General features: G+C 47.0%; 1 protein-coding gene across 1 annotated transcript; it reads right to left on the reverse strand.

Moving 5' to 3' along the window:
• Window positions 1-75: 75 nt before the first annotated feature.
• Window positions 76-19,363, reverse strand: PPM1D (protein phosphatase, Mg2+/Mn2+ dependent 1D). Its single transcript, XM_053995686.1, has 6 exons — window positions 18,793-19,363; window positions 14,415-14,643; window positions 12,120-12,244; window positions 5,752-5,942; window positions 4,269-4,508; window positions 76-1,218 (listed from the first exon to the last, which is right to left on the reverse strand). Exons 1-6 carry the CDS (start codon window positions 19,229-19,231, stop codon window positions 679-681), a joined length of 1,764 nt encoding a protein of 587 aa, XP_053851661.1. The 5' UTR covers window positions 19,232-19,363; the 3' UTR covers window positions 76-678.
• Window positions 19,364-21,920: the final 2,557 nt, after the last annotated feature.

Consider the following 21,920-nt stretch of genomic DNA (forward strand, 5'->3'; position numbering starts at 1 on the left):
GAGTTGGAGTTTTTAAAACACACTTTTTTTGCTAAATACTTTTGACGATTATTGTTACAAAAAAATACAACTAAATAAGATACTGCATAGTATTTTAATTAACATAAAATCGACATTGAGGTGTGTAAAGCAAGACTCAAATCTCCGCTTCCACATACATTTCATTTCTGAGTAGAGAAATCTAAAATTTAAAACCAAAATATAGACCTAGTGTATTCTCTAAAAGACACACTTTAGGTGGAACGTATCAGACTACGAAAATACATATCTTCCATTCTGTTTAATAATTTACTTTAGTTAAAAAGTTGTGAAATTCTCCTCACAAGAAGTGTATACAAATTGATGACTTTAGTAAATTAACAAAAAGGATTATTTTACTTTTTGTTTTGTTTTTGTTTTTTTTTTAAAACAAGGCTTAGCCCCGCCGTAACAATTATACAAGGAAGAAAAGAGACTACATTTATATGAAGGAATACAAATTTACACACATTTTACAGTGACTTATACCCTACACATCTACAAAATTCACAGTTATAATACAAGCAAGTACAAGGCTGGGATAAAGCTGTCGGATACCAAAAAAAGTTCCTACTTCAAAAAAAAAAAAAAAAAAAATCAACGGGAAGAGCTTCAAACTTGTGCACCCACTTGCAAAACTCTGCCGGGATGGGAGGAGGCTCAGCAGACGCACACGGCTTTCCTGGGCGGGTGGAACAGGGAGCTGCTGAGCTTCTTCTGCCCGCGGAGGCTGCGCCGCATGGCCAGCTTGGACGGGCTCCTGCGCTGCGCGGCGCCGGCCGCGCCCTCGCCCCGGCCCAGCCCCCGCCGCGGCTTCTTCAGCGCCGGGCCCGAGTTGGATTCCTCCAGTGTCCGCTTAAAGCTGGCCGGGGGCGTCCTCTCCGCGTCCTGCGCCTTGCTTTGGCCGTTAGGGGACACCTTGAAGCCTTTTTGGTCCGTGCCTGAGTTGGCCGAGTTGGAAGGGGAGAGGCTGACCGACAAACCATTGCTGTAGGATTCCTGTAGCCTCAAAGCCAGGGCTTTGCTGCACTTCTCCTCCTGGGGGGCGGAATCCTTCGGGGTTCCTCCTGAGGAAGGTAAACTGCTTTTGGCAATCTCGTTTGGCAGCTCCAGGTATTTTTCTGAGAGCATGTTGCTGTGCAGGAGGGGAGGAATGGGCTCAGCAGAGTTCAGTCGTGGCCAGGGGTCATCTTCTACGAGCTGAGGGAAAAGGAAACAAAATACTTAGGCATAAGTATAATCATAGAATCACAGAATGATTCGGGAAGGGACCTTCAAGATCACTTGGTTCCAAACTCTGCCATGGGCAGACACCTTCCACTGTCCCAGCTCGCTCCCTGTCCCACCTGGCCTCGGACGCTGCCAGGGACAGACTTTATCCCATGAGGGTGCAGGCAGTGTGTGGCACTTTGAGAATTTCCCTGAGCCTAATCAAAGGCAGGAGAATCCTACCCCACAGCAGACTCATCTTCTCTCCCTGTTGAGAGGTGGAAACAATTCTGACTGGGGATGTGAAACTGCAGCTGCAGAACACCAGGGCTCTGCAGGCAGCTGCTGGGAACCCAGGGAAAAGCAGTGCCTGTAACCTCTGTAATCTGCAGCAGCATTTCCAACACCCAGCCAGGACTTCCCTCCGGACACTGACCCCTGATTTACGTGTGGTCAGTGGCCAAAGAGCAGCAAGAGGCTCCTGACCTTTGTCATGTTCAGCACTCCCGGTTACTGCATAACCAGGTTATCAGGGGCTGGACAAGCTCCTCCTCACAGCTGCCCACGCAGAGGGGCAGTGTCAGCCGTCTGAAAATATTCCTGTTTGCTGTGCAAAGTGACACTTTTTATTGTCTATGGATCCCTCTCAGCACATCCAGCCACTCCCTGGGAAGCACAGGCAGTGAGGGTGCCAAGAACCAGGCACTTCCTAAACTCTGACCCTCAACTCTTCTGCAGCCTCTGAGAAGTGTTTGTGCCTCATTCTCGGTTTTACCAACAGGAAAATGGGGACAATACTTGCTCTCACTATCCACAGGGGGATTATGAAAATTAGTGTTTATGCAGCGCCCTGAAGATAGGAATTCTGACCTGATTAAAGATTTAATTGTGAAGTCGTCCCTGGTTACTCAGTGAGTCCTTCAAAAGTAAATTTCAAGGCCACACTACACTCCCTCAGTGGAAGGCAAATGGCAGTTATTATTTTAAGAAAATCATGTGCTGGAAACTGAAATGCACTCAGCTGAATCAGTCAGGGACCCATCCCAGGTGAATAAACAGATGCTTCTGAAGCCACAACCCAGAACAACTCCAGGTTTAATAAAATGCACTCCACAAGAAAAGATAATCAGGATGGTTCCCAGCATCCACACTGGTTTTCCACTCCTCTCTACTCCTCTGAGGCTGCCCATGTGTAGACAAAACCATTTAGATAACATTCCTTTACTACATTTAGCTACAAAAGAGGGAAGACCTTTATGAATGGAATTTTAAAGGTTATTCTTCATCTCAGTTCCTGCAGAAGCCAGAAGGACACACAGAGAGCAGCTCTGGCAATGCTACTTCAGCTGCTCAATTTAATTTCTGACATTGTGTCACATAAAACTTAGTTTTATGTTTTTTATTGTGCAAGACATTTCATGCTGTGGCTCTTTTCCCCAGCATCTCCTGCTGGTGCAAACAGCTGAGACCGAAGGCGGCTTTGGGAAGCCAAGGAAGGGCACTCACCGCTGGAGAGTGATGTAACAAAACAGGAAAAATAAACCACGAATCACCAACTGAATTTCTCAACAATCCAATCAATCTTCCTCACTGGCCTCAGGAATACTGGAATTAATTTGGTATTAGTAATTGCTGCCAGAAGGACAAGCAATTAAGAAATACTTTTGTTTAATTAAGAAACTTTGGTTTCCACCTATTTCCAAATTAATTGTTTTGGCAGGTAGCAGCTGTCAGGCATCAAGGCCAGCCCTGCTTCCCTCACAGAAACTGTGATTGAAAATTTTAGGAGCATTTAAAACTTAATTTTTTTTCCTCAAGATTTTACTAGGTTTAAAGCTCTTTGCACGGATTTTGCTCCACTAGATGAAAGGGGAGGAGACAAAGTTGAAGCTTGCCATTTTATTAGCAGCTTGTTTCTCCCAAGGGAATGTTTAAAACTCCCTTTCTAATTTCTGCTTTCTTTTCCTTTGCCCAAAGGACAACTATCTGAAGATTCTGCAGAACATCAAAGGACAGTGACTTAAATCAGGAGCAGCTGGTAATTACTGAAACAAACAGCCACTCATAACTACACTCCAGCTCTTAGAGGGGGGGAAGAAAAGCCACAAAACAACAAAACAAAAACCCTCTGAAGAGCTCTGCTTTATGTTAACAACTCAAACTTGCAGCCTCCAGAAAGACCTTATGTTATGATGTCTCTGCCTCCAACAAAGAACATCAAATCAACCAAAGGAAGATAATGAGATCTCCCAGCACAGAAAGAAAATGTTCTTTACAGCAACATCTGTTGGAACAAATTTAACCTTAAAAAAAAATAAAATCAAAGCCCAACAGCACTACAACCAAATCAAAGCACGCCCTGTCAGGAACAGGTTCACAGTCTGCAATCCCTGGGCTGGGCAAGCTACACAAGCACCTGGCAAGGCAGGAAGAGAAACTGCAGCCCAGCCTTGATTTCTAAGGGGTGTGTTGGATGGTTTCTTTTTTATACCTCTGAGCCCCACTCTGCTTCTTCTCTGTCTCAAAAGGCTGCCTTGAATTTTGGGGAGGATCTCAGGAAACTTACTTTAAGAGACAGTGCATTTCAAGGTTTGTAAAGTAACAGTACTCATGTCTTCCACATTAGGGAGGGAGCACAGATCAACAGCTACCAATAAACAACCAGCAGCAATTCTGAGCATTCATACACCAAAGGCAGAGTGTTAAACTTCTTTAATAAACACTGTTAAAAGTTGGTCCACTCCTCAAAACCTTTGCAGGTGGAAGAATTGAGGATATGTTGTAACTGTGGATTTCACAGAATATCCAGAGCTGGAAGAGACCCACAAGGATCATGGAATGGCAACACCCTGTTTTAACCAACTGAGCCTATCTCAGCAATAGATTATCTAGACATACACAGTAAAAATTCCAAATTAAAAACAGCAACACTAAATAATGGCGCACACTGACATCTCAGGAGTTTCTATGAGTATTTCTGAATCTCTGGCGACATTCTGCTCGCCCCAGGGAGGCAGAAAGGGGGCACGGAGAGCCCTTACCTTGAGGGGGGGCGTGCAGCAGCGGGAGGGGGGGAGGCTGCTGGCATCAGGGCTGCTGTAGCTGGGCCCCTCGGCCAGGTTGAGCACCAGCTCCTCGTCGCCGTCCCAGCGGCCGCGCTCGCGCAGGGGCGCGATGCAGATGACGATGGCGCTCGTGTTGTCCGCCCGCAGCATCCGCTGCCTCCAGCGGCCCAGAGCCCGCCCCACCAGCATCCGGGCACAGGACTGCCGTGCCTCGCCCTGGGGACACACAGGGGACACTGTCACACAGAGCCACCAGCATCCGGGCACAGGACTGCCGTGCCTCGCCCTGGGGACACACAGGGACACTGTCACACAGAGCCACCAGCATCCGGGCACAGGACTGCCGTGCCTCGCCCTGGGGACACACAGGGGACACTGTCACACAGAGCCACCAGCATCCGGGCACAGGACTGCCGTGCCTCGCCCTGGGGACACACAGGGACACACAGGGGACACTGTCACACAGAGCCACCAGCATCCGGGCACAGGACTGCCGTGCCTCGCCCTGGGGACACACAGGGACACACAGGGGACACTGTCACACAGAGCCACCAGCATCCGGGCACAGGACTGCCGTGCCTTGCCCTGGGGACACACAGGGGACACTGTCACACAGAGCCACCAGCATCCGGGCACAGGACTGCCGTGCCTCACTCTGGGGACACAGGGGACACTGTCACACAGGGACACTGTCACATAGGGACACTGTCACACAGGGGACACTGTCACACACACAGGGACACCAGCATCCCGGCACAGGACTGCCATGTCTCGCCCTGGGGACACACAGGGGACACTGTCACACACAGCATCACACAGGGTGTCACGCAGAGCCACCACCTCACCACAAGGCACCTCATGCCACACACATTCCTACAAACCATGCCCCAAAGCATGAAATAGTAATTAAAACACATCTTCCTTCTTAAATCCACCTTTACATCGGTTTGTGGTATATTCCACAGGCATACAGTGCTTTAAACAGCAGAAATAGCTGTAACACAACCTACAGCCTTTCCAAAGCCCCTCGTGGGGTTTGCAGTGTGTTTACTCTCTGATGCTCCAATATAAAGTCTCAACTGTTTTGTAAAATAAATCAGAGAGTAATTTAATTCAGTCTAAACAATCTGCTTTATAACATGCACCTTAATGTGAAATAAACTTAATGTTCAGCATTTTGTGTAACTTCCTTAGAGAAGAAACTCATTATCTCCTTTATTACAGACAACACTCTGCAAGTCAAATTTCCCCAAAACATAAAGCAAATAATTGAAACTATGTTAACGCCCGTGGTATTTAACATCAGCCACATTGTACCAACTTTTCTGTTGTGGCAAAACCATCAATCTGCCTAAAGCCCACCAGCTCTGCGGGGTACTTTTCATCCCTACCAGGCTGAGCAATTTTTAGAGGTAACAAGGATGAAATTTCCACACTGAGTTCTGGCCACTGCTCTCACCGTGAAATACTTCTTCTCCTCATGATCCTGGCACATGGAGATGGCATCCTGAGGTGGGATCATGTTCCAGAGCCCGTCACTGCCAAGGATGATGTACTTGTGCTTCTGGGGGTCAATCGTGTGCACGCTGGTGTCGGGCTCGGGGGACACAACAAATTCCCCACTGTAGAAGTCGTAGCTCCACAGATCACCTGGCAAAGCAGAAAATGGGTTGGAATTGTTACATAACACATGAGAAATCTCACTCTTGAAAAATAGAGAAAAATGTTCCATCCCAGAAAATCCATCAACATCAGCCTTGAGTCACCAGCAGGAACATAAAGAAATTCCAGCCCAGTCACTGCTCAGCTGCTGCCACCTTCTAATCCTCTTTAAACTAAACCAAGCAGTAATCAGAGGTGTTCTACTCTCTTAAAACAAGTATTTGTGGAAAAAGGAGAAATGAAACATATTAATACCTAGAAAACGGTGAAACCTTAACCACTCTCCAAACTAAAACCTATCTGAATTAATTGAGCTCTCCTCAAACAGAAGCAAAACCTTGCTTTGCTGATCCCACACCAAATGGGCAAATATTTGTGTGTGCAGGTGCCACAGGGAAGGGACAAAGGAAAAAGCAAAGGAGGAGACTGAAGCCTTTTCCCTGTTAAATTCCCTTTGCCATTCCTTTTCCTCCCACAGCTCGAGCATCACTTGCAAAGCCACACGGGGCTCTCTGAGCTGAACACCACGTGCCAAGTTTGGGAGCTGGACAGAAGCCACAGGAACACGGGCACTGCCTGGGCTCCAGCAGGAGGGCAGCAAATAAGAGCTCAAGCCTCTCCCTGGGATGGCCTCGTGCAGGGAACATTTCTATTTTTAAATGTCTCTCACTGTGTGAATCAGTTTGGGGTCACCTCACCAGAAACAAAGCTGAACAACGCATCTGAGTCAAATCAGCCCCTGGTTCAAGAGCTCCCTCCAAACCATCCTCAAATAAAAACCACTCCAGCAGAAAAATGCATTTCCATATCAATTTATTTCAATTCTATTTATCAACTACACTTGAAAAATTAAAAACCTTTTCTAAGCCTACGCCTTCAAATCAAGAATAGTAATAATTTGCCCTAACACCTCTTTTTAAAATTTATTTGCGTGTTCATAAACAGCTTCCTGTAGTGATAAGCAGCAAAAAGTAACATTATTATTACTTGCAAGCACTGGCTACATTTTTCTGTGCAGAACACACAGCTCTAAAAGCAGAAATTAATTGAACTGTCAGAGCTGAGCAGCAAACAGAAGCTCAACAACTCAAGAGCAAGGTTTTGTCATGCTCTTCCTTTGCTTTTTGCTGGACAAAGCCTGGAGCTTCTTCCACATCCATCAGCACCCTTTTAAAGACAATAAATAAGCTTTTTGTCTTCCTCCTTGCCTCCATTAGCTTTGCCTTAAGCTATCAACCAGTTGAAAAGACTTTTCCAGAACCAGGAAAGGGAATACTTCAACTCAATTACCCCACTCCACCGCAGCCCATCCTCATTAAAGCTCCGATTCTCGATTCTCCGCGGCCGCAGCAGCCCCACAAGCACATGCTGCTAATGAGCGCTAATTAAAAGCCAAGCCTGCCCCTACAGAGGTGCACTCGGCTGCCACAGCCTGCCGACAAAGCCAGCTGGCAGCGAGATCAAAATAAATACTGTAACACCAGAGCTGAGCAATTATTGCATGTGAACTGCCACGGAAAGTCCTCCCGCACTCCGAGTTTCTCACATCGCTCTGGCACGGCCACAGCAGGTAAAACTAACAAGAGCAGCATCCATTTCCAATATATACAAGATTTTTACACATCCATTTGCCAGTTTGTTCATACTCATGTGGGAGAAATGACAAAATGTTATTAGCTGAATCGGGTTTTTAATTAAAAACACTGTGCTGGGTGATAAAAATAACCCGATGTTCATTAATTTGAGTTCTTTAATACATGTGTCATCGTGTCCATCTGCTGCCCTTCCCGAGGAAACAGCCAAGCAGTCATCACACTGACTCCAGGGGATCTGCTCCAAGAGAAGGAGGCTCCTCACAGGGATAGCTGGGAATGTCACCGTGGCCACAAGGCCAGCTCCAGGAATTACAAACTCCTGAAGGGCACAGAGTGACCCCACAGACCCTTCCAACCCTGAGCCCACCACGGCCAACCCATCTCCCGGAGAGGGGAACATTTCTATTTTTATTTCTTGTTTTTCCCTGAAGGGCAGAGCTCCCCAACCTAAGGCAAAGCTTTCTGGAGCTGCTGCCCAGCTATGATACCCTTTCCCTGCCCAGCTGTGCCCCCCCATTCCCTGCCCAGCTGTGCCCCCCCATTCCCTGCCCAGCTGTGCCCCCCCATTCCCTGCCCAGCTGTGCTCCCCCTCTCCCTGCCCAGCTGGAGAGTTTAACACCCCAGCAACACAAAGCCTGCAGAGGTATTTTCTGTGGCAGCATCTGTACAACTCTGGGAAGGGAAAAGGGAGAGGAGAGCAGCCAGAAAGCAGAGAACACGTTTCCATGAGCATTTCAAAGTGCTCTGAAGTCTTTAATTGTGTTCCAAAGCAAGCAGGCAGAGCAGTGACCCTCTGGCAGCCTGGGATGTGCCAGAGGCTGGTGTTCCAGGGCTGCAATGCCAGGCTCTCAGGCTTCCATTTGGGAGCCAGACTGTTTTTGTTCTGAATTAAAACCCAAACATTCACAAAACTCTTGACAATCTTGTTCTTTAAAAACTCACACACTGGGAGTATTTCTTTCAGTGTGAGGTTTGCATATTTCTTTTCCAAACAAAAAAAAAAAGTTATTAATGTAGCTCCTTCCATATCTTCCAGAAAAACCTGTTTCTTAGTCCTGACTCAAACCAGAATAATATACAGAGATCTACACTGCATCTTACAAAATGAAATAGATGTTTGAAATCAGACACTAAAGGAGCAGAAACTAATTCAGCTGCCTGTAAGAATATATCAAACTAGGCCGTCTCTCTTACTGTTACCTTGTAAAATACAACAACAAAGCTACTTCTAAGTCAAGTGCTGCCAGGAAAGTAATGGAAGTTACAAACAAAAACACCCATCGTGTAAGTGGGCTGGAGTGGATTAAGCCCAAAGCCTTCTTAGAGCAAAAGCATGTCCAGAAATTACATAAATCAAGTCTTTCGTTTCAGTTTCTGGAGATGCTGTTTTGCATATAAAAAGGGCTTTTGATTTTAATAGAGGAAAGGAAACTTTACTTTCATAACTCAGTCCAAAATAAAACCTCAGTTTGATTAATCCCAGAGCTTTTTAAATCAAAGTTTTTCTCCACAAAGAGCCACAGGTGCCCTCACATGATGTGTGTTACACACAGATCCCCAGAGCAAAGCACACATTGCATTTGGCACAGCACATTTATTATTTTGTCTCAGGGCTGAAGAAAATTGTACAAGTTACAGCAAGATATCCTGAGGACAAGAAAAGAATCCCAAACACACCCCAAGTTTGTCTGGTTTTATAGAGATAAAACAGAAAAGCAAATATGAATAGAAGCTGGAAATTGCTGTAAATACATCTTATACAATTCCATGTGACTCAGGTTCATGGCCTACAATGGAGCAGGAAGGAAAAACTGAGTGGCAGCTGTGCCCACTCTATTTGGTAACTTAATTTTAAAAACAGTTTAATGCATGTAAACAACCCTAAAATCTTACACAGCAATTTCCTCAGACCATCTGAGGTCAGCCATAGCCTCTTCTCCAGGATTTCATGGTATGTGCATTCAGAGAGCTTCACAAAACAGCTCTGGCATCCTGTCAGTTGTTCTGGAAAACAGCTTCCCTATCCCTGTCAAAGATTCCTGCAGCAGCTCCCCGTGGATTCCCTGCTCTGGTACAGAACTGCTCCTAGAGGGCAGCAGGAAATTCCTGCTCCTGGGGAGAGTCAAACCTGTACAGTGGAAGCTGCTCCACCTGAAATAGGGGTGAGTCTATTCTATTCTACATGAAAAAAAAGGGAAAGCAGAGTTCATGTTCCCACAGGAGGGAGTGGTTGAACTAACGGGCTCCTGGCTCAGGTTTCATCCTTCATTCATTCAAACAGCTCCAGCAGTGCCAGGCAATCCCTCACCACACATTCCTGAGTATCTATTACAAGAAAAATCAGTATATTAAAAAAAAAAAAAAAAGTTTTCATTGCCCAGAAAAGGTCAGCAGAAGTAGCTGTGAAAACACAGAACTACAGTTTAAAATGGTTTATTAGAAGATGCAGCAACCTGCTGTGTGCATTAAAGCATCTTACAGATGCTCTACAGGGACAGCACAAAGCCCAAATACTTCTGACTTGTAATGGGGCTATAAATAAATCCAGCATTGTTTAAATACTTAAATACAGCCACTGTGCATACCACAAATGCTTATTTTAGGGCAGAAGGGCACTTCTGACAATCAGTATGGGGAAGGGTATGTAAACAGAATTAATCTGGCCACAAGGATTTCTCCTGCACCAGGATTTTCTGCTGGCTGAATGCAACTTTTCCACGGTGCTTTATTCCTGCTATTTCCAAAACCTTTCCTCAACTCCTTAAGAGTGCATTAGACTTAAAGACTTGGGGGATGAGACTACATCAATATATTTTAAAGTGTTGTAAGAGACACTCAAAACACCATCTATGATCTAAATTTTAGGGGTTTTAATCAGATAATCTCCCTCATTCTAAATATAATAAATTCCCAACTCTAAGCTTCTCTGTTGAGAGATTCTTGTTATCCTGCTAAAAATTTTTATCCAGGCTGGGACCAGGCAGGAGGGGAGGCTGGTCCCAGCATGGGGCTTGAGCTTTCAAATCCCAGAATTGGTAAGAGATAGGTGTTCCCATTTTTTGGACCTGAAAACTCTCCAGTAATCCTCTCTTCATGCACTTGCTGGCAAAGAATGCACTGGGGGCTAACAAATGCACGGCTCCTTGAACTCCCATCTGCACACAAACCCCAGCCAAATCCTTTTGTTCAGCTTGCTGGGAGCAATCAGATCAAAAGCCAGTCAGCTCTTTAGACAGGCAACAAACTTACAATCACAGGAACAAAAGATGCATCAAAATTAAGCGTTCACATTTTGCAATCCAGGAGGAACTCCTCCCCTGTCCTGCAGGAGGGAACAACAGGGATGTGCTGCTCAGGGGATGAAGGTTTTTTTGCTACTCATTTATTACCTCCAAAGGATTCACTCAAATTCTCAAGTCAGTTCTCCTAACCACAAACTAAACTCTATCCTACTTGAAATATGACACAAAGACTTTCAAATACTGAGAAAAAAAGTCCTTAAAATTAAAAATTTTAATTTTCAGGCACCTGTGACTCCTTGCTTGACACACAGCTGACTCTTCCATGTTCATTATCACTGCAAACTTCTCCTTAACTCTGGACAAATCCCTGTGGCACAGCTATTCCTGCCTGTGAAATCAGACACAGCAAGGCTCTGGAATGAGCCAGACCCTGGTCCCAGAACAGCCTGTCCCCACGGGCACTGCCAGCTGACCCAGGAGCACTGACAGCACTGCCATGGGCCTGCCAAGCTGCCAGGCAGGAATTACAGCACAGCTCTTACAGGTAAAAACCACAATCCCATCCAACCAAACCTATCCTGCAGAGAAGACTCTTCACTGCACAAAGGGAAAAAACATGAACAGCCAAAGACTGGCATTCTGCAGTTGAATTTAAGGAGAAAAATGACCAGAAACACTAACACTCATGGGTAAGAGATACCAAATAACTCAGTTAAAAAGTACTTCCCAAAAAAAATCATCACAGGATATTGCAGGACAATTTCTAGTCCTGCAATATCCCTTTCTATCCTTGGAATGAGGTGCTCCTCAAAGACAGCTCCTCTCAGTTCTAGTGCTCCCATAAAGGCAAGTTAAAGTTAAATAGATTTGACTTTCATCCCATTCTGTGCCCAGTTAAAAAAAAAAAAAAAAAGTATTCTCCACAAAAGAAAGACTGAAGCAATTCATACACCATCCAGCAAAACTTCATTTCTGCTGCAAATGAAAACGTGCAAGCCCTGTGTGTCTCCAGGAGGGAGAGCACCAGTGTCTCCTTCTCACTGAGATAATGGGACTGTAATTTTTGACTAGTTGGTGGTAAAATTAAATTAAATTTTGACTAGTTGGTGGTAAAATTAAATCCCATCCTTGCAGGGCTGACACTGAAGACCCTGCATGTTGTAAGTCACTTTCTTCTCTCCCCAGTTACAGCATTATTCAAGAAACGCAGTGTTGTTGTATTAAAAACACACTTTCAAGGCCCAGAATTTGAGAAGGCAAGTGAGGAGACCCCTGTAAACTCTGTGCTTGGGCAAAGCCAGGGGATGAACTGAGCTGAGGGCACTCACCGAGGGCCCTGGCCACGGCCAGGAAGGGGATCTGGTCGATGACGGTGCTGCGGCGCACGGGGCCGTTGTGGGTCAGCCGGGGCCTCTTCCACACCACACGGTTCACACCAGACTTATTGATCACACTGAAAGCACCAGACAGGGCCAGAGGTTAGCAACAGCAATGAGGAAGTTGGTGTCAATGAGGCAAAACCAGGTAAATATGCAAATGAGGTAATAATGACTGTACCCTCGGGGGAGTTCCTATTTCGAAACACTCGATAGCAGTTTGATAGTTCCATCTAAAGCCAAGGGGAAAAGTGAGAGATGAGGGCAGAAGAAAATAAAAAGCAAGGTAATGAAGACCTGGAAGAAATTCTGGCTGGTTACAACATATGCAAAAGTGTGTTTTTAATCTGTCAGACACAGAGCAGAACTGGATTTGCCTCCCTCAGATGAGGGCCATCAACATCAGCTCACTCAGGTGTAAATTCCACACAGCTCCTCCTTCAGTCTTCTCCAGCTCCCAAAATTTGGCTGTACACAGCAGCATGGCATAGTTGAAACAACAGAAAAGAAAGGAGCAGCCTCCTGAAAGGATTTGCTTGATGGAAGGAGCACCAACAGGAGGCAGACACAAAAGAGGAATTGTCCCGGGCTGGTGTCTGCAGGAAGCAGGAGATAGGGAGAACAGCTCTGCATTTGCATGTGAACACCTGCTCCAGGGCACTGAGCACTGGCTTAGCTCTCCCAATGGCATTGGATGGGTCAAAGGAGCTACAGAGCAAATAACTGGGGCAGCTGTGTGAGCAGGGAAGAAAGAAGGACAAGTATGAACCATCAAGGAATAAGAGCTAATGAAACCAGGAACTAGCAAAGCTTGGTCCCAACCAAGTTAGGAACTGGATACTTGAAAGTTCCTTTCATCCAAGGAAAAGCCATTGGTAATTGGAAACCGAGCAGCTCTGGAACAGCCTCAAGATTCCTCATGCTGAAGCCATTCAAGATGCACTTCCTGACACTTCAAAGGCCTTAACAACAAGGGCATGTTCTGCTCCATCCAGAGCACAGCAAAGTCACAAACACCACATCCTAAAACTTGATCTCATCCACTTGTACAGCTAATGACCACACAGCTCACTTCAGTCACTATTGGAAAGAAAACCTCATCCCACACTCAGACTGTTACTGGGAAAATAGCATTTTAATGGAAGACTCCCTCATGCTCTCTCACCAAATGTTCCCAGTTGGCTCTCATGAAAGACCAGGCATTCCCAAGCACAGCTGCAAGTTCCACCTCACTCCCACCACATGCCTCACAGCCAGCCTGGGAAAAACAGGAGGAGCCCCAGTAAAGATTAAAAAAATTAAAAATTAACCATTCCTGGAGATACTAAGTTTCAGGGGATGCTTCTTTGCACCTTCAGAGTTTTCCAATCTCTGAGAAATGCCGTGGAAACCTACAGTAAAACTGCCCCTGATCAACTCCCACCTGCCAGAGGCACAAATCTCTGCAGGTTAATGGGCTGACAGGGTTCCCAGATGAATGATGTCAGCAGGAAAACCTTCAGTGACCCCTGCTCCGAGGAGCAAACCGTGCCCATCCATCTGGTGCAGCACTGGGAGGACACAGAGCTCCCTGATCCCAGCCCTGGGGGTTGTCTCCAAACATTTGTGCCACCTGACAGAGCCCTGCCTGCTCCCCCTCACTCCCAGGGAACACACACCAGCTCAGGTGTGCCAACATCTGCCAGCTCCTGCCACGGAAGGAACAGCTCCTGGAAGGACAGGTGCTAAATTGTGGTGTTAGAACAGCAAAGGGAGGATTTTGTTTCAAATGCAGGATTTTTCTCATGTTCCCTAAGCAGAAGCTTTGAGGAGCCTATTCAACAGCTGCCATTGTCATCTCAGGGACAATGCAGGATGCCTGAGAAATTAGAGTGCTGTGACAAACTGGATATTCCAGACCTCGTATCGTTTTACCTACGTGAAAAGGCAATTTGCACAACCTGAAGGTTCCTCAGAATTTAAAGGAAAATAGGCCAAAAATGAACATCTCTGCTTGCAAAAAGTTGTTGGTGAACATTTAGAACTGTGACCACCCCTCAAGCTGCATGATCCACCAGGAAATTAAAATTCTGGATACACCATAAACCACTAGCAAAAAACACAACCATGTAACAATGGATCCCTGTAATTTATTCCCCAGTAAGCTGTAAGAAAAAATTAAGAGTACAGAACAGAAATAGCTGAGATTCAGCTCCTTGTGTGCCTTCCCACAACAAGCTCAAGCTTAGTGAAAGCAGACAAACCTACCTGCCCCCAAGGCCTTCAATTCTCTCCCTTTCTTTGGGAAGTTCTGGCTTGTGGTCCTGTGTCACCTCCACAGCTCTCACAAAGTCATCCTTGGGGTCGTCCTGGACCCCCAGCACCACTCCTGAGTCGCCCACGTGGGCCACGTACATCTTGGAGCCGCGGATGATCACCACGCTGGCCGTGGTCCCCGACGTGCTGGGCAGGCCTGTCATGGTCTTGGGCCACTCTGCTGCAAGGAGAAACCAGGCAAACAACAGGCAAAAAGCACAGGTTTAGTTCTGGGGAACTGGGAATGTCGTGAAGGGTGCCTCGGAGGCTTGTGGGATGTTACAACAACAGCCAGGCCAAGAGGGGTCCCCAGGTCCCCCCACTCCTTGAACATCCTTCCCCAGCCTCAGCTTAAACTGACACAGGATCAAAGCACCACGATAGGGTTCTAAAAACTGTCTCCTCTGGTCTGATATTCCAAGCATCACTAGAAGAACATGAGGGAAGATGTGCTCCTTGGGGGTTGAACAGGATCGATGAAGTGCTCCATTGAGAGTTACTCTTCACTTCCCTGTCTGAAGTAGTAGAAATGTCCTAAATTCAGTTATTTTGTCTGGCTATTTGATTGGCAATCAGGATTTGTGGACATTCCTGATCCCCCTAGGAGGGAGAAAAACTGCTATTTTACTTTCATAGGCTGAACAGCAATGTTTTGTGCTGAATGACATCTCAAATGTTTTATTCCCATTTCCCTTTGGTGGGCTGAATAACTCAGACTATCTCAGTGTGCTCTCCTTAAATTCTACAGGAGATTCAGAGTAATAACACAACTACACCTGGTTAGGGAAATCTCCTTCCTCAACTGCTTTGCCCTCAACCACTTCTATGAACTTGCTGTTACACTACTCCCTCCAATTACATCCCATCCAAATTTCTCCTTCATGCCTTTCCTATTTTTGTGTCTACACACACAAGTTCATCTTTCCCCATGAGACAGCACCCCCATGGAGCCACAGCCCAGCCACACCATCCTCCTCCCCACCCCAGCACCCACAAAAGCAGGCTCAGCTCCCAGTTATCAGTTGATTCTGACTGACAACAGCAACCTCATGTTTCATCTTCGCTGCACCCACTCACATCTTCAGACAAACTCCAAAGGGAGCCTCGTCTCCCTGTCACACTCTATCTCCTGCACTTCACAAGTCAGGCTCACACAGCACAACATGAAAATTCCACTGTGACACAAGCTGTTTGCAGGAAATACCCAGCTCAGGCTGCCAAAGCACTGCATTTGTGCCTGTGGCACAACAAACACACAGAAACTAAACACACCAGGAAAGAAAAGGAAAGGAAAACACAGTTATACATTATCTTCTGTGAAAACAGGTATTTTAACCTTCTAAAGCTTTAAACAGAATCAAAAAAAAATGAGGAACTTAAGTTCTAGTGGCACTGAATGACGTTCAGGTGCCTGAGGGAAGAAGACACGGAAGAGAGCTGGTGGAAAAGGAGAATTTGGAGAAGCAGAATTCACAGGCAGGATGAAGATAAAAGTTGCATTTCCTCAGTGTGAGCTACCAAGACATCCAGCACAATTGAAACATTTAAGTCCCAACAGTTCTAGCTTTGTGTTCCAAATACTAAAACACACTTTCTCCCTAGGAGCAGCTTTATTTCAAGAACACAAACATTCAATCAGCTTATTGGAAGTACTTTGTCTAGCAGTTTTAACTGTGGATATTAAATCTAACACATTCCAAAAGGAAAGCAAACAAGGGAGGGAGCCAAGTGGTAATGAGGACTTCAACCATGCACTTAACAGAAAACAAGCTGCAACTAATGAGTTTCTGTCAGTGTAACAACCCCTGAACAGCAATAAAATGTATTAGAGAGTCAAATCAGTCCTTATGGGGATGCAGAGCAGAGAGAAGGAAATCACCCACTTGTGGGAGAAAGAATGATGCAGCAGCCTCAGATTTTAGGCTCAACAAAACCAGGAATTATCTGCCTGTCATCCCAAGACTGTAGTTCAGTCCTTGCTCCTGTTCAGAGATAAGTGTTAGATACAGCCCAGTTCTCTCACCAGAGAGAGATTGTCTCACCAGGAACCAGCAAAAGTGTCAAAACTGCTGGGCTTTCTCCTGAGCTCAAGTATTAAAATCAAATCCATGGATCCAACTCCTCCATGGATCAGGAGCATCAACAGCACATCTTTCTAAAACATTTTCCCTCCCTCTACTTGAAAACCACTGCCCTTCACACTCAGCTTTGTAACTTTGAACTCATAAACTCAAACTCATTCTTCCCAAATGAACTCTTACTCCAGAAGATCTTTGGCATTCAGAGGATTTTATTACTACAGAATTCACACCAAAAACGATCAAATGGGCGTTTTTCTGGTTTAGTTTTTCTGGTACTGTCATGATCAGTGTGGTTTGTGTCTATCAGGGGATACCCCACAGAACTTCCAACAACCAAGAGAGCAGCTGAGTACAAGCTTCCCTTCCAACAGCCAACTGGAAGCAATAATGACTCCATCCTCCACCCCAAAATTCCAAACCATTCTCCCACACCCTTCAAGATACCAACCCAGCCAGTCTCCATTTCGTGTCCACAGGGTCACCACCACACAGTTAAAAAGCTGCTTTACACGTGGGGATATGGAAAATTATTGCCTGTCAGTAGAATTCACACTGGGACTCCGTAACAGGATGAAGTAATAAAGTAGAGATAATGACGGGCTTGTCCTACAGAACTCGGGCTGTTCAACACGTGCAGCAGGAATCAGGAGGAGCAAACACGCTCTGGAGTTTACTAAACAGCCCACCTCTAAGTGCCATCAAAGGCTCCCAGCCAGAGCTGTGCTGTTTCTTACAACAATTTAAATTGCTTCCACAACCCCGGTGCTGTTTGCTAAACACCCATTACTAAACAGAGCTTCCTGCACTCTTCTCCTCCCTGCCTTGGTGCTCACACAGAGTTCCAGTGACAAATAACACACCAGGGCCAAAACAGCCAGAAAACTGAACTCCTTATCTTCCCCCAGCCCATGCCATGTCCCCCTGTTCACACATTTTGCTCCTTATCACCCAGCCCTGCAGCCCAGGAGGCTGCACGCCCCACTGCCAAGGATGTGGTCAAGTTCTGGTGCTTCTAAAATTCACACCCTTCCCTCTGTACCCTCAAACTTACTGCTCCTTCCCCCAAGATCTCCTCAAGTATCTGACATTTGCACAACTTCTCTATTTTGCTATTGAAGAAAAAGGAAAATGAAACTGTTTTGAAACTGTAATTACCCCACACCCCTCCTGAATCACTCACTGAAAGCCCAGGGTGCTCTGAGAGCAATTCTTGCTTTTCAGGTTTCCCTCCCAAGCCCAGCTGCCACTGTCACTATTCTGGATCCAGTCTTACAGTGTTCTACACCTCCCTTCAACGCTGAACTCTGCTCTTGCTTTTTCTCTGAAGCTTTTGAATGCCTAAATGTACAAACGATACACACACATTCCATATAAACAACCACACTCTAAGTCAGAACTTCATCTTAGGAAGAAAGAAAGCCTTTCAGAAACTCAAACTGCAGCCTCACAAGACCTCGGGGAGAAGGATGAGTACAGGAATGATGACTGTCACTTGTCTGGGCATGCTCCTGTCCTCAACACTGACTTACTTACAGCTTCTCTGCTACTGCAATTAAACAACTAATACATACATAAATACATAATGATGATATATAGTCACATCTATCAAAACCATCCTCAGGATACTAAATGTGTTTCCTATTCGTCAGGGACACTGAGTATTCCCCCATGCTCGCATATGAGCGAGTTATAAACCAGCCACATTTCAGTCCTTCCATCCGGACTCACAAAAACAGTCAGAAGCACCGCTAGGGAAAAAACACCGTTCCCAGCCCATTTCAGTTTATTAAAATTACTTTTTTTTTTCACTTTTCCTGACGCAAGGGAAATCTAAGGGGGAGCTCAGTGCGATTACACAAGGCAACAAGACGAAAACCTTCCCAATGATTCAATTTTGGAAACTGACGCCTAACACCCTGAAAACAAACTGCAGCCCTACCATCGCACCATCGCCAGCTACGTAACACAACAGCGTATCCTCGCCTTGTGTTTACATCTCTCTTCTCCCAGCGTGCCCTCCAGTCCTTCTTGTTCTCCCCAGTTAACTCGGCTCGGCGGCCGGGATGCCCTCCCGCGCTCTGCCGCGATTCCCGGCGCGGGGATGGCAGCGCTGGAGGGAGGGAAGCGGGGAGAGAGGGAGGCACTCACAATAGTGCGGGAGAGGGGGAGGAAAAGGCGGCTGGGAAGCGGCGCAGCGCGGGCGGGCGGGCGGGGGCAGCGGAGGGTCCGCGGCGGGCGCTGGCACTTACGCAGCTTCTTCCACATGGCGCGGTGGCAGGCGATGAAACCCTTGCGCAGGGCCGCGCACACCTCGGCCGGCTCCGCCGAGCAGAAGCCCTTCTGCTTCTTGATGAAGCCCCACAGGTTCTCCCGGGCGAACTGGGCCGCCTCCCGCCCGCCGTGCCCGTCGCACACGGCGAAGAAGGCGACGGAGCGGCGCGGCCGCCGCCCGGGGCCGGTGCCGGGGGGCTGCGCCCCGTCCTCGGCCGCCCGCGGGGTCCCCCCTCGCCGCCGCCCGCTCTCGGCCGGGGGCTCGGCGGCGCTGGGGCCTGCGGGCGCCGCTCCGCCTTTGTGCGCCCCGGCCGGCGGCGGCTCGGGCTCCACCACGATGTGGGTCACGTCCTCCATGTATTTCCTGCCGCCCTGGTCGGAGAACACGCTCACCCCGAGCGCGTACGGCCCCTCCATGGGGAGAAGGGAGACGGGGGGCGGCTCCGCGCGGCGCTCCCGCCCGCCGACGACTATTGCTGGAGACAGCGGCGGCGGCGCTCGGGCATGTCCGCGGCGGCCCCGGGCCGCTCCCGCTGCCGCTCGCTGCGCCCGCCGGAACGGGAACGGGCCCGGCCCGGCCCGCCCAGCGCCCCCTGCCGGCCCCGCCGCGGCGGAAGGGGCGGCGGGCGCGGCCGGGGCTCCGCGGCGCCCCCTGCGGCCGGCGGGTGGGAGCGCAGCGGCGGCGGAGATGCCAAAATCGCCACAGAGCCCGGGCGGGACGGGACCGGGACCCGGCGGGACCCTCCGCTCCTGGTCCCTGCCCAGACACCCCAACAATCCCCCTGGGCATCCCTGGCAGCGCTGTCCGAACGTTCCTGCAGCTCTGGCAGCCTCGCGGCCGTGCCCATTCCCTGGGGAGCCCGGGCAGCTCCCCACTCTCCGGGGGAGAACCTTTCCTGATCTCCCGCCTAAACCTCCCCTGACACAATTTCAGGGGTCCCTCGGGTGCTGCCGCTGCTCAGCAGAGAGATCGGGGTCTGCCCCTCACGAGGAAGGTGTAGGGAGCGATGAGTGTGCCCCGGGTCCCCCCACGACACGCGCTCCAAAACAGGCTTCCCACAGAGCTCAGCATCGCAAGTAGGATGCAGAACGGGAAGCACAGGATTCCTCCCCTCGCTCCAGGAACCCCCTGGCTGTTACTCGGCCCTCCTGTCCCAGGAACCCCGCTGTTACTCAGACCCCCGTATTTCCCCTGCTCCTTGCTTTCATCCCTGTTTTCCCACTCGAGTCCCACCAATGACCCCTCTGGAATTACACATCGCGGCAGCGTTTTATGCTCATGACCGTTTAAGACGTTTCCTTCACGCTGGAGGGGTTTGTGTATTTCGGTTTTATAGCTGAAATTCCAGACATTGTTTTACTGCCAGCTCCCAGAGCCCCTTCTCACTACAGCGAAAACCACCGCGGAATTTCACAAAAATACTTCCCTGGAGATAATTGTTTGGCTTAAGGACTGCAAGCCCTTTAGATTTCCTTCCACCAACCACATTAAAGTCAGCAGTATTTAAAAAATAAAAAGGATATCAACAAAGCTTTGGATTCCTGGAGCGCTGAGGGATTTGCAAACCTGTTACAACCATCAATGAATTAATCCACGCTAATCCAATCAGGTAAGGATCCTTTCCTACTTTACAGGTGTTTATACCCTCAGATCAATCACCAGATCATCAACCCCAATATAGAATTGCTTTAAAAATCTGACCATGACGTTTCATAACAGTATTTTATAGAAGTATATTGGGCATTTCAACAGTGTGTAAAGGAGACAAAGACTAATTTGAGCTTTATGCAATCCCAAACATCACAATGTATTTCTCTCTTAATTAACATAAAAACCATGGGCATGACACATCAATTGCCAAGCCTGCATTGCCACCCACATTTTTGAATACAAAGGAATCAGAAAACAAACAAACTGACTTAAAGCTGTCAACCAAAAAAAAAAAAAAAAAAAAGACAAAATAACCTTGTCAGACCTGTGTCATCACAGGGCCTGCTAAAGCCCATCACTTCCAAAAAAGTGCAATATCCCTATTTCATAGCTAGATAAATGTAGCCAGAGATGTTGTCATGTGAGGAGTAGTCTCATTCAATAAAGGCAATACTTTCCTAAATAATTTTGAGTGGAAAAAATCACAAGCTACTCCAGGAACAGAACCACACAGATTGGCTCCTACCCCTACACTTTACAGAAACATACTTTAAGTAGTCTGGTAAAAAGAAGGAAACAAAGGAAAAATATAGTTATGATGGAAGAAACTCCTTTTCAAACCCTAAGGTATTTCTGTCTTTTTATATCCAAGTATTGCTTTTGCCTTCCCAAGTGAAAAAGTGCCTCATTTCTGTCAATACTCCTACAATTGAGACAATAGCCATATAAATCATACCTACACTCACAAATTCAATCAAATTACAATACATTAAAGATGGTTTTGCCTGCAACCACTACACTCTCCAAACTGCTGTTGGAAAAGCAAAGTGCTTCAAGATTTACAGGGCACACAACCAGCAGATCCTGCAGCAACTCAAACCATATTTCCTTATTTTCTTCTGAAGTCCTTCAGCTCACAAAAAAAAACCCCTTCAACTAAACCAGACCCTCACAGAAATAGGAACATGTAAAAGTTGAAGATGTAGGGAGAAAAGTTTCTAATAAAGATGGAGCTTGATGCATGGAGAAAAACTTTGACTAAAGATGAACCTTGACAGGAAGTGCCACTGCCATTTCCAGACCCCAGGACCTAAGGAACAGGCAATAACTGAAGGGCAATTTAGCAATTTTTGTGCACCCTTGGTGCTTTTATAAAAATGGAGAGTGCTTTTCTTGCTTTATGCTTAAAGGAAGCAAATGCTAAGCAGAAACTGCCCATGGTTCCTCAGCCATATATTTCAGATGCAGAAGTCAGGTTAAGCCACTCACAGCTAAAAGTTTTTTATATAAGAATAAATTCATTTCACATAAAATGTTTCTAACTCAAACACAATCAGGTATTTACTGTAAGGATAGCTTATCCTCATTTTGTTTAACAGTTGCTGAAACAAATTACCTCAGAATGCTCTGGTTCAACTAAAATTTCTCAAAATTAAAGGCAAAGATTGCTTTTGT

The sequence above is a fragment of the Vidua macroura genome, chromosome 20 (genome assembly GCF_024509145.1).
Source record: "Vidua macroura isolate BioBank_ID:100142 chromosome 20, ASM2450914v1, whole genome shotgun sequence".
Classification (NCBI taxonomy): domain Eukaryota; kingdom Metazoa; phylum Chordata; class Aves; order Passeriformes; family Viduidae; genus Vidua; species Vidua macroura.